The following is a 12,892-nucleotide window of genomic DNA, read 5'->3' on the forward strand; positions in this document are numbered from 1 at the left end:
TTTGTTGCTGGGTTTGCTTGATCTGTTAAAAGGGGTCCAGCTCCTGTGTGCTGGCAAGGATTATTGATACCAAAAATCATTGCTTTTTCTTTCACTGTGTTTTTTTTTACCTGAGAGTTCTTTTGTTTGTTTGGGATGTGGAGAGATCCAGGAGTTCCAGCTGACACTTTCTATGAAACTCGCCCCGAGTGCACTGATGTTCCCATTACTCGATTTAAGATCAAGGTCTGTTTTTTTCCCCATTTTTTTTTGGATTTAATATATATTTGTTTGGTATTGAGTATCTTAATCTGGGTATCTTTGATCATTGGTGAATAAGAAGTATTGGGTTGATGGAAATTGGTGTTGGATTTTTATGAGCAATGCATGTCAATATGAATTTAAAATCAGTTAAGTGAATACATTTGGCCATTTAAGAATGTCATAGTTTAAATGTGTGTGTGTGTGTGTCTATATATATATATATATATATTTAAACTTTTGTTCATTTGGGGGATAGCTTGTGATTTCAAATAATTGAAAATCATACATGAGGGTAAATGTGTTAAATGGGTTGTTGACTTTCACAGAGTTGTCAGCAATGGTTTTGATGATGGGATTTTATCAAAAGGAAAAAAGTTTTGATTGTAGCTTTTAGGATAGTTTATCTTTTGCTTGTTATGAATTTTAAATTCAGTGATATCAAGTATCATTTTAATCAATGAAATTTGATTAAGTGACTGGAATTTATTATACAGAAATGACCATATCAAAAATGCAAAGTTGAACGTAAATGTTATTGATTATATGATTGTCCCCAGTTTTATAGATACAACCTGATTCTTATGCTAGTTTTATGAATTGGGGGCTCTTAATGAGTTAAATCATCAAGTGAAACTTGATTAAGTGAAACTCTAGACGTGTTCAGATTTCTATTTCACCATTATAAGCAGCATATGGAGTGGTTATTAATTGTTAGATTAGTTTAAACTTTTAAGAGAATTAAATCTGAGTATGGATAAAATACAATTGGTAATTTATGACGGATCATTACTAATACCAAATGAGTCCTTGTTGGGTTTTTATCTTGTAAGACATTCAATAACATAAATCAATTAGATGATTCTGCACCTTAATACAAAAATTATATGCCTTCAGCTGAGAATTTTTACATTTAATTGGATTGCCAATCTTGGATTTTTAACTTTTTTTATTACGTGGTGCAGGCTGGTAAAACACTAAGCTCAAGAAAATGGCATGCTGCATTTACTCAAGAAGGATATCTAGATATAGGAAAGACTCTAAGCCGAATATACCGAGGGGTAATTGCTTTTTTTATTGTTAAAATGTTGGTTCAATATGTTTGAGGATATTGAATTAAGTCTGTCTCCTACTTTAAGTACTTTGTAGTCAGGTGCAATGGGGTACTCTAGTTTGTTGGAAAAACCTGAGGGAATCTGTCTTATGATATAATATGGGTGGAATTAACTCTTGGAATATAACTGAACTTGATTTTTATGGGTCTTATTTGGCTCTCTTTGGAACATGAGATCCTAATACCATGGTTGGAAATCGCAGTGCATACAGACAACTAAGTATCAGTAATAAATCAGACTGGCCAAGTTCCAGGGAGTTGCAGATTTCAATATATCGTTGACTGGGATTAGATTGAAAGTCCTTTTTCCACGCATTTCAATATTTCTTACACATTCTTCCTTTTTTTCATACTTATTTTTTCAGAAAAATACGTGTTTCTTTTGTTTTAATACTTAAACCTCTTGTAAGACTCATCATAGGCTGAAAGTGGTGAGCGGGTTAGTTAGTTTGTTAGGAAAATCTTCTAGAATATTCTTAGAGGGAATAAAAGGAGAGGGAATGTGTGGAATGGGACAGGCATGAATTCAGTATTGGTTTAGTGTGGAATTTGGGATCTCTTAGAGTCTAGGTTGTTGATTCTAAGGGTGAGCTTGGGAGGTCCTTTTACTTGTAATTTTCTTTGTTATTTCTACTGTATATCAGTGTTGTTGGTGATTATTACTGTAGTTTGCATCTTTTCCTTGTCTTAGAACAATCTTGTAGGAGTTTATCTCCATTCTTTCATATCAATATAATACTGGTTCCATCATATTGTAGTGAGTATTATCATAAGAAAACTACTGCAGAACATTTCTTTTTAATCTATGAATAATGAGGAAGGAAAGGAAATTGTTGTTCACTTTAGATCTCCTTTTTGTTTTTCAGATGATGACTTTTGTCCATTAATAATTTCTGGTCTAATGTTCATTTTCTATGCTAGTTCCATTGCATATATATGTACACATATAAATATGTGCTCATTCATAAATGACTGATGATAGTCGTGTAAAGCTCTCCTATTGATTTATTTTATTCATATTTAATCTTATTCTTCATGATCTTGAGTAATGCATGTGATGTGCTGATCATATTATTGGTTTTCCATGCCTCTAAAAATTATTGAAGATTATGGTTTGCTTATGTGCATGAGTGCAAAAAGATAAGTAATTGTCTGTGTGTATATGTGGCTGTGGGTTGATGGTTAGTTTATTAAAATTTTCAATCCAGGGAGTCCATCCATCAATTAGGGGAGAAGTTTGGGAATTTCTACTTGGTTGTTATGATCCCAAGAGTACATTTGAGGAAAGAGATCAGATAAGACAGCGACGGAGGTAATTGTTTTTCCCATTTAATAATTATGTTTGGTAAGAATCCTCTTTTTTCACCCTTGTTACCACCACGGCAACCTAGAACAGTTAAAATTTTACGATTCTGCACTTCTCTGTTGCTTGGTCTTCCTTTTTAAATAAAATTACAGTATATATAATATGTCACCACAGGCTTGATATGCCTTAAGAAATACAGTAAGAATTGCTTCCACATCATTTATACAGGGATAATACAGAATACTTTTTGTAATTTAAAACTGCTGTTTCTGAATTCTAAATCTAATAGATTGTTAGTTGAGTATCACTTCTATGTTTATTTTGTCAGTATGCAATATGCCACATGGAAGGAAGAATGCCGCCAATTGTTTCCACTCGTTGGAAGTGGTAGATTTATTACATCACCTGTAATATCTGAAGATGGTCAGCCAATTCAAGATCCATTGATTATGCCAGAAACAAATCCAGCCAAAGGATTGGTTGTGAATAGTTTAGATGCTGCAAATAATTTAGAAAAGGTGACAGACAAGAGAGTAGTCCAGTGGATGTTAACTCTCCATCAAATAGGTTTGTGAATAGTTTGTTTTCAATGCACTCTCTCCATTATATGTTATTTATTTTTTAGACAAATATATTCCGAGTTTTAGACAGAACCCTGACTGCAATTATTTTCTTCATAAATCCATTATGCCTAAAATGCATTATTGTATGTATGGGACTTGGAGTCCCACATTGGTTGTATGGTCAACTAATGTGGGGTTTATAAGGCCTTGGGCATTCCCACCCTTTGAGCTAGCTTTTGGGGTGGTGCATCTCAAGGTCTCATCAAATGGTATCAGAGCATCCATCATGTGGAGTTGTGCGTGGGGGCACGCACTAGGGAAGCATGGTGGAATGTTGGGATTCCATTTGCAAGGTATGGGACTTGGAGTCCCACATTGGTTGTATGGGCAACTAATGTGGGGTTTATAAGACCTTGGGTACTCCCACCCTTTGAGCTAGCTTTTGGGGTGGTGCATCTCAAGGTCTCATCATTGTACAAATGCAATTTGATTTATACAGCATGAATTAAATGGCTTTGATTTCCTTAAATGGGTAAGAATGCTTATCTTTTGAAGTTTTTCTCATGTAGTAATAAGATACAATCCTATCAACATAATATAATTCACACGGTGAATGACCCTATTCTTGTACATAATATATTTCAGGTCTTGATGTGGTTCGCACTGATAGGACATTAGTTTTTTATGAGAAGCAAGAAAATTTGTCAAAACTATGGGATATTCTTGCTGTTTATGCTTGGATCGATAAAGATGTTGGCTACGGTCAAGGTGGGTTTTTTACACAAATGATCCATTTGAATCTTACATATTTTTCCTCTTTTGGACATAGGCCGGTACTATATTTAGTAATCCTATTAAATTTTGAGATCTTGCTTCACTACATATGATAATTCCATGTAACTAGTTTACATTGTTCTATGATATATTTGACTAGTTGTTGACCCTAATGTTTACCTCAACAACCAAACAACATTTTTAGATTATTTAATTTTGATACCTTGTTATGTTCAAGTATTTTGGGCTTTTGAAAGATCATAACAGTTCCTTCATGTGTATTTTGTCAACATTTTTAAACGGTCTGTCAAATTCGGACCTCTATACTGATTTCCATTGAAGGAAAAAAGTGAACCTAGTAGACAAATCTGAACAGCTCGTGGGTTTCTTTGTGGAAAAAAAGAATATAAGATATATGGGACATACTCATTTATGTATTAGTTTTACTTCTATTTTTCTTGCAACCTTGCAAGAAATACTTGCAACCACCATTTGCAATTAATCTAAGCTTCCGGTTTTAACATTTTACAATTCTGTACAGGAATGAGTGACCTATGCTCCCCTATGATAATTCTACTTGATGATGAAGCAGATGCATTTTGGTGCTTTGAGCGTCTGATGCGCAGACTTGTAAACATCTTATCTCTATGCTCTACTTTATTATTATCTTACTTTTAGTACATTTTTTATGCAAATATTTCTTGAAAAGATGAAAAAAACATTCAATAAAAAGTTCCGGTGTTTGGTTATTGGATTTTCCCTCATAAGGGTACAGGGCTTTTAGAGGATCAAGTACTGTAATTTGTGCTGTAGGTTTTTCTATGAAAAGTTGTATTCCTAATTTGCTTCATCCTGATCGTTCACTTTTAGATATTATCTATTGTTTAAGTAGCACAATGCATATAGGCTTCTTAAAACCTGGGCTTGAGTTCTTAGAGGTTTGACTCTAATGTTTTAATTGTGCTGTTTCAGAAAGTATTATTCAGATAAAACACTTCTTCCACTTCTTCTTTTCTTCATTAACATATTCAGTACCATTATCTGTTCTTAGTCTCTTGATATTTTTACCAAATTGGGTCTCAACCATTTTATAAAATTGAAAGAGCAGATGTGGTACCTCAGACTTTTCACACATTAAGTAAACTCAAGTTACACGAGTGCAATCATCAATAAAAGAAACAAACCATCTATTTCCAGAAGCATGAGGGACTTCAGAAGGACCCCAAACATCAGAATGAATAAGATCAAAAGGTTCAACACTCTTAGTACTACTAGAAGGAAAACACACACGATGATGCTTAGCAAACTCACAAACATCACAATGAAAAGACTCAACAGACTTAGACAAAAACAATGATGGAAATAAAGACTTGAGTAAACTAAAAGGAGGATGTCCCAAACGCTTATGATAAAGCCAAATCAAAGAATCAGCAGTTGATTGACCATGAGACATGAAGATGTGATCTGTTACTTTATTTTCGGGAGATTGTGACACCAGTTAGTACAGCCCACCTTACTCTTTAGACCAATCGTCTTCCCCGTGGCGAGATCCTGAAAAACACAATGGGTAGGGAAGAAGGTTACAGTACAATTCAAATCTTTTGTAATTTTATGAATAGAAAGAAGATTCGTGGAGAGTTTAGGAACATGAAGAGCATCTTTAAGATGTAAGGACTGCTGTAAGTTTATGTCACCAGAACCCGCAACTGATGTATGTGAGCCATCAGCTATGGCTATTGTATGGGTTCCAATGGTAGGATGATAAGAAGTAAAGGAGTCAGCACAACAAGCCATATGATCAGTAGCACTAGAATCAACAACCCAAGAATATTTAAAATCATTACATGAAGAAAGGAAAGAATGAGTTTTGGAGCTCATACCAGTCATAGCCAAAGCACTAGTATCAGATGGCTTACTCAGATAATCAAGGATGGTTCGGAGCCGTTCCAATTCATCTGGACGAAATGCAGGTTGGGTCTCATTAGGTGCAGGGGTTATTTCAGAGGAAGTAAAATGCGCTTGACCACGCATCCTTGCCATCTTTTCTAAGACAGTTTGCTTTCCATGGAGGCGAAAGCATAAATCCTTGATATGACTACGAACACCATCGATCATCTCTCTTAGGTCTAGAAGATGCACCACCATAAAACTTTGTAAAGGAAATCCTTTGAGAAGAGGACATACTGCACAAAAACAGTCAACGAAAAAGCTCCAAGAAGCCAAAAAATTCGGAAAAAATACCAAACGAAGTCCGATCAAAGAGGTGAGCACAAATCCAGAACGAGCGTGGAGAGACGATCAGGACTGCAGTGGTCCGACCACGAGAACCGCCGTAACGCGCCATCACGCGCCGGAGAAGCTGGCGGCACGTGGGCTTCACGCGCAGGGAGAATGGAGGCGCGTCTGACGTTCGATGACCTTGGGCTTTTCAGAGCGGCGTTGTCCGGCAAGCGCGGCTGGGTCTGTGGCTGGTCGGAGTAAAAAATCCACCGGAAAAGGGTCCAAATCGCGATGAACAGGTTCTGTGTCCGATGGTTTTAGTGTTCTTCGATGTTTTGTTACTGTGTTCTCTGTGCGAGACAAGAAAAAACAAAAGAAAAGGAAGAGGAACAATGGTGTGGAAGTGGTCTTCTCGGTCCAAGAGGTCCTCGGAAAAAAATTTCGGTGGCGGCTGATGGCAGCGAGAGACGAAAAAAAATAAAATAAAAGGTTTCGTAGGCGCGGAAGCAGAGCCCTCAGGATCGAGAGCTCTGATACCAACTTGAAAGAAAAGGGTATTTGAAATATTATTGAGTTGTGTTTTAATCTGATACAAAGAGGTCTCTATTTATAGAGACTAAAAAACCTAATTCTTGACCTAATGGGCTTGGCTCAATACAACAAATACTAATAATAATAAAAGACCTAATATTTACAACATTATTATCTTACTTTTAGCACATTTTTTCTATGATTGAAATAGCGCCGCTTTAGCGCGCTATACCGCTTCAGTTGCGTGTTGCGGCACCCAACCGCTATTTTCGCACCGCGACGCGACGGTTTCCGGTAGCGGTCAGTAGCGGCCGGTTGCGGCGGTGGCGGACGGAAGCTCTTGCGGCGCTACTGCGCCGCTACAGGGAATTGAAGAGAAGTTACAGACATTCAGGGAGAAAAAGAAATGTAAAACGCACGGGTGGCAGCATTTTGTAAATTTGAGTATCATTTAAGGGTTTAATAGGAAAAGGCCAGAATAAGTGAGGGGTAAAATAGATATTTTAGTTGAAAAGCCAGCGATTTTTTTGGGTAATGTTATCACCTTCCTTTTTCTTTATTGATTTTGCTGCCAGCTTTTGGGTAATGTGTCCGTTGCAGTGCTTGGTTTGACAAAATTTAAGAATGCTACTAAATACATAATTAAAAAAAAGAAATAATGCGAAGAAGTCAAGAGAAAAAGCTGTAGGTGATGCTGCAGGCTGCAGCTATTATTCAGATTCTTGGAAACTGAGTTTTGACAGCTCCTTCTCCTAGTTCATTGCATCATTACCCCTATTCTCCTCTTTCCTATTTTTATTTAAAATCATAATAACAATAATTTCAAGTCCCATTATTTTTCTATCCACCAATTCACATTTTAATCAAATATATTTATTTTTAATAATCAAGATTTATATTATATACTTTAAATAAATTATAATTTTTGCATGATCTTATAATGTAATATAAAAATAATTTGTTACCATTATATATATATAATATAAAATTTATATTTTATATTAAAATAGAAAATTATAAAATTATTATTGTTGATTTATTCATTAATATTTAGAATTTCTCTCACATAAAATAAATCATATTAAATAATATATGAGATAATTGATCTTTTGAAGTAATAAGAATGACCTTAAAAAAATGTGTTTGGCTGTATTGTTATTAATTTAGTTACTTTATGTTCCTTGAATCTTTCTTTTGAATGTGTAGTATTATATTTTCCATTCCTCATCTCCTCCTATTTTGGGTGATTTCTTTTCTTATAGAAGTTATATAATATTTATATGTGGTATAATTTATTATAAGTAAATATGGACTTCACAGTAGCGGCTTTACCGCTACCCGCTATACCGCTATAGCGTTTTGGGGGTCGGCCGCTACTGACCGCTACCCGCTATTTAAAACTATGCATTTTTTATGCAAATATTTCTTGAAAAGATGAAAAAAACATTCAATAAAAAGTTCTGGTGTTTTTTTATTGGATTTTCCCTCATAAGGGTACAGGGCTTTTAGAGGATCAAGTACTGTAATTTGTGCTGTAGGTTTTTCTATGAAAAGTTGTATTCCTAATTTGCTTCATCCTGATCGTTCACTTTTAGATATTATCTATTGTTTAAGTAGCACAATGCATATAGGCTTCTTAAAACCTGGGCTTGAGTTCTTAGAGGTTTGACTCTAATGTCCTAATTGTGCTGTTTCAGAAATCCATGTGTTATGATATTAAAAATGGAAACCAGTTGTTATCAAAAAAAAAAAAATGGAAACCAGTTACAGTCTCCTTTTTTTTATAATTTTAATCTTTTTTTTATGTCTATTCTTCCCTTGTTTACTTGTCTTATGCATACTTGGTCATATATTTGTGTTACAAAACTATGCCATTTCGCCATGAACAATTGGAATTGTCCCAAATTTGAAAGATGGACTTACTTTTATAAAATTATAATTGAGCTTCAAGGTTTGCAGATATCAACTTGGAATTCTATGATGTATTTGTATATGTTAGAGATGTGATAAAACCCTTCATTATCCTACAGTTAGCGAGTTAAACTTTTAGGAGAGTTGGTTATTGATATGGTATCAGAACCTCTATGACTACATGGATAAGAGTTCAATCATTGACATTCTCATTCTTCTAAATAAAAGTTCAATTTCAGTACATGGTAAAAGAATGGGCAAGTGCATTGCCCATGCTTGAAGCCCGAAGGTGTCTTGCATGATAAGGAGTTTTAGGGCTGTAATAAAATCTTTCATGAGCCTTTACCTAACGACTTAATCTTTTAGGAGAGTCGATATTGATAATAGCTCCCTGAAATTATATTTAAGAAGTGGGTTCACAAGCATTCCATGCAAACAGTAAAATTTACGATTTATAGCTATGACCTTTTTGGTAGACACTACAAATTTTATTAGTGGTACTTCATTCAACTTTATCTCAGTTTCTTATGATCTGTGTGTTTGAATTTTTAAAGCGAGGCAATTTCAGATGCACCAATGGCTCTGTTGGGGTGGAGGTTCAACTAAGTAATTTGGCTTCGATTACTCAAGTAATTGATCCCAAACTACATAAACATTTAGGTATTTTCTTGCATATGTGCTTTTGTATTTTATTTATGGTCAAATATGGAGTAGAATTTTCTAACTCCAATTGTGTGGATTTTGTGTGATTGTTGTTTTTAAGAAATGATGATTGCAAGAAAATATTGATGAGAATTATTTGTTATGATTTCAGTTGTATTGTCATTCAAAATTGTTGAATAAAATCCCTCCTCTGTTTTTATTTTTAAAAAATTTAATTTTGTTACCATTGTTCGCAAATAAGTTTAAAAATGGAAAGTAACAATGTGCTGTTTTTTAATTTTGGAGCACAGAACATCTTGGTGGAGGTGACTATCTGTTTGCTTTTCGGATGCTAATGGTTCTGTTTCGACGAGAATTCTCCTTTTGTGATTCATTGTACCTTTGGGAGGTATGTTTGGCTTCTTTTGTACTTTGTGATATGTTATATTACATTTATTGAACAAAGGAACATTAAGTTGATTTCCGCATATAACACGTGCCCTCAGTATGATATGATTTCCAACTTTTGCTTTGTCATAACTCATTATTCTTTCAGACTGTTCTTGATGGTTTTCGCTTGATGTTTATACCTCGGTGTAATGATTATTTTTCCATGAAAGCAGTTTATGGAGTCATGATTCCTTTTTTTGAAGATTTGGGAATGGATATCTCGGGAATCTTTGTAAAATGATGATTGGTAACAAATTACTTGAAATTTTAACAGATGATGTGGGCTCTAGAATATGATCCTGATTTGTTCTTGATGTATGAAGAGCCTCATTCAGCTTCTGAAAAAGCTGAGGGCACCAGAGGAAAAGCAAAGTCAATACGTCAATGTGGAAAGTTTGAGAGACAAAATATGAAAAATGGAGCAAATACTGCTGGAGCTCCTCTTCCTATATCTGTTTTCCTTGTTGCTAGTGTGTTGAAAGAAAAAAAAGCAAAACTACTCCACGAAGCTCGGGGCTTGGATGATGTTGTTAAGGTTAGTTTTGTGACATCTAAGTTTAGATTGCACTAAATTAGTTGGAGCTATCACTTTGGTACGAAATTAACAAAAGAAATGAAATACTTTTTTCCCTATTTGATGAACAAGCTTTATAATATGTAGTGTTAATTCATTTATTTCATAATGATAGTTGTGCCTTAAGACTTTATATATTTTATTAAAAAAAAAAAAGACTTGTTATATTCTTCAACAAATTTTGTTATCCTTTTTTGTATCTATTAACTTCCTTCTTTGCTCCTGTGACATAATTCTTTTCAGATATTGAATGACATAACTGGAAGTCTAGATGCCAGAAAAGCTTGCACTGGGGCTATGAAACTTCACAAGAAATATTTGAGAAAGGTATTTTCTCTACAACTTTTTTTCCCTTCTTTTCATATATTCATATTTTGACAGTAAACCCGACTAGCGAGGGTAGGGGTGGAGTAGTTCTTTATACATAGTCTTACCCTTGCATATATGCAAAGATATTGTTTCTCAAATTTGAACCCATTACCTTTTTATATCACAAATAATCAGTTTTACCATTATTTCAAACTCACCCTCTTTCATATTTCCATATTCTGGGTGGAAAATCAAACTACGCTATAGACAGCGATTGATCATATGATATAACCCTAGCGTCAGTGTTAAATTTGAAAATCAATGGCCATGATCAATTGTATCGTTATATCCTTCAAAGAAAAAATTACTGCTACTTTAAAATGTCGTCTGGCATGTCATTACTCATTAGGTAATCATTTTTGGTAACAAAATGTGTGACATCTCCCACTATTATGGTGAGCACTGCCTGTATCTCCCTTGCATGTATTGTTTCTTGATTTTATTTATTTATTTATTTAATGTGTGTGTGTGTGTATTCTTATTCTATTTTCTTGTTTCCTATATAATTTCATTATCTCCTAACTAATACAAGTAATTTTGTAATTGCTGCAGGCCAAGAAAGCCTAGCACCAAATATATCCAATGATTTTTTTTTTGGGGGGGGGGGGGGGGGCTGGTCAAGTGTTGTGTTGCTTCCTGCACACTACCATGTTTTTCCCTGGAAGACAATAATGGAGTCCATCAAATTTGAACTTGAGTTTACTGAATTGAAAAAGGGGGATCCAAGTATCCAACCATCAAATTCCCTGAGAGACCACTGTTGTATGTGAAATTAATTTCATTTTTTTTTTTTGTGCATTCAAAAGAACAAGTGAGATTGTAAATTGACAAGGAATTATTTTGTACAACTATCTATTTGTACTTTTTGATATATTTGTTATTGTAAAAGGGAAAATAAAAGTACAGGAAACAGCCATCCGTGCCAATGAAATTGATTATGATCTTCATATCTATTTCTTGCCTTCTATATCAGTTTCTTTCTAATAGTTAAAGTGATCTTGTTGGAGACCATTGAATGGTCAAGTGAATAAAGATGTATTTAAAATCTAGCAAGAAAGAAAAACAAATTCCCTTTGACGAGTCCTACGAAAGAGGGATTATTATTAACTCAAATAAACTCCATTGATCAAATAAGAAAACTAAAAAGTATGTTATATTGAACAAGGTGTTGTATTAGTTTCATCGCATAATCAAGGTGCCTCGTTATATTAACTTAATTGACAGTTTATTTTATCCTTACATTCAAATCCAATGTTACATTCCTTTGGATGAATACTTATTATTTGCAATTTCTTCTTTTGGTTGATACTTTTTTTTTTCAATTTCATAAAATTCAATTCATGCTTAATCTTTAATAGCACTAATGAAATTGTTGGCCAAGAGTAGGTTATCACCAAATATTTTAATAAGATGTTAAGATGGTCTTGCTTGAAACGGTTGTGATGTGGTTTCTTGGTCTTACAGATAGAGGTTGAGGATCGTTGAAGAGACTTTTCTATGTGCACTGATGGGCAAAGGAGGTGATGCACCTATAAGAACTCAAGATAGTTAACTTAATAAATGATTGAGACAAAATATGCAAATTAGATAAGATGCATACTTGAGGATGAAGCTCGTATTTATAGGTGGTAAGTGTTGCCCTATGGTGCAATAATGGGGCGTTGATAAGGGTGTTGTATACTTGTATTAGAGTGGATTTGGTGCTTGATTTGTAACCATTGATATCGTACGTAATGTTTACCTCGGTGCCAAAATTTATGGATTTATTATTTTTCCTGTTACACGAGAAAAATTCATGAATTTATTATTTCTCGTGTTATATGAGATAATTTATCTACTTTGACTTCAAAATAATTCGGATAAAAAAAATTGTAATTTTAATTTATTTTGAAGTTATAGTAATTTTTTATCATAGCAAATTTTTTCCATAACCTTAAAACAACGTCATTTTGAGTTTACAATAAATAATAAAGAAATACAATTATATACCATGATAGGAGAAACTATAAACCTGTAACCTTAAATGTCATCTTTCTATTAAAAAAAAATTTCACTTGAAATCTTAAATTATGTTTATGTTGCCCTTTTCCATAATGTAACCTTAAATATTTTCCATGTTTTTCTTATGAGTCGTCCAAGAGGGAGAACAATGTTCAGATAGAAGCTCTTATGACTTATGAGCATTGGTCCCCCTCCCC

General features: G+C 34.1%; 1 protein-coding gene across 2 annotated transcripts; it reads left to right on the forward strand.

The window, feature by feature from the left end:
* Positions 1-12,355, forward strand: LOC133302477 (rab GTPase-activating protein 22-like). 2 transcript variants are annotated; one of them, XM_061502255.1, is made up of 11 exons: positions 1-225; positions 1,206-1,301; positions 2,563-2,666; positions 2,989-3,227; positions 3,869-3,991; positions 4,539-4,627; positions 9,214-9,319; positions 9,613-9,710; positions 10,026-10,286; positions 10,569-10,652; positions 12,159-12,355. In XM_061502255.1, exons 1-11 carry the CDS (start codon positions 136-138, stop codon positions 12,177-12,179), a joined length of 1,311 nt encoding a protein of 436 aa, XP_061358239.1. In that variant the 5' UTR covers positions 1-135; the 3' UTR covers positions 12,180-12,355. The 2 variants fall into 2 exon arrangements, with proteins under 2 accessions (XP_061358239.1, XP_061358240.1); XM_061502256.1 differs by lacking the exon at positions 12,159-12,355 and adding an exon at positions 11,247-11,291.
* Positions 12,356-12,892: the final 537 nt, after the last annotated feature.

This window comes from Gastrolobium bilobum, unplaced genomic scaffold (genome assembly GCF_033153095.1).
Source record: "Gastrolobium bilobum isolate Gb01-03AN ecotype WA unplaced genomic scaffold, APGP_CSIRO_Gbil_v1 utg11463, whole genome shotgun sequence".
Classification (NCBI taxonomy): Eukaryota; Viridiplantae; Streptophyta; class Magnoliopsida; order Fabales; family Fabaceae; genus Gastrolobium; species Gastrolobium bilobum.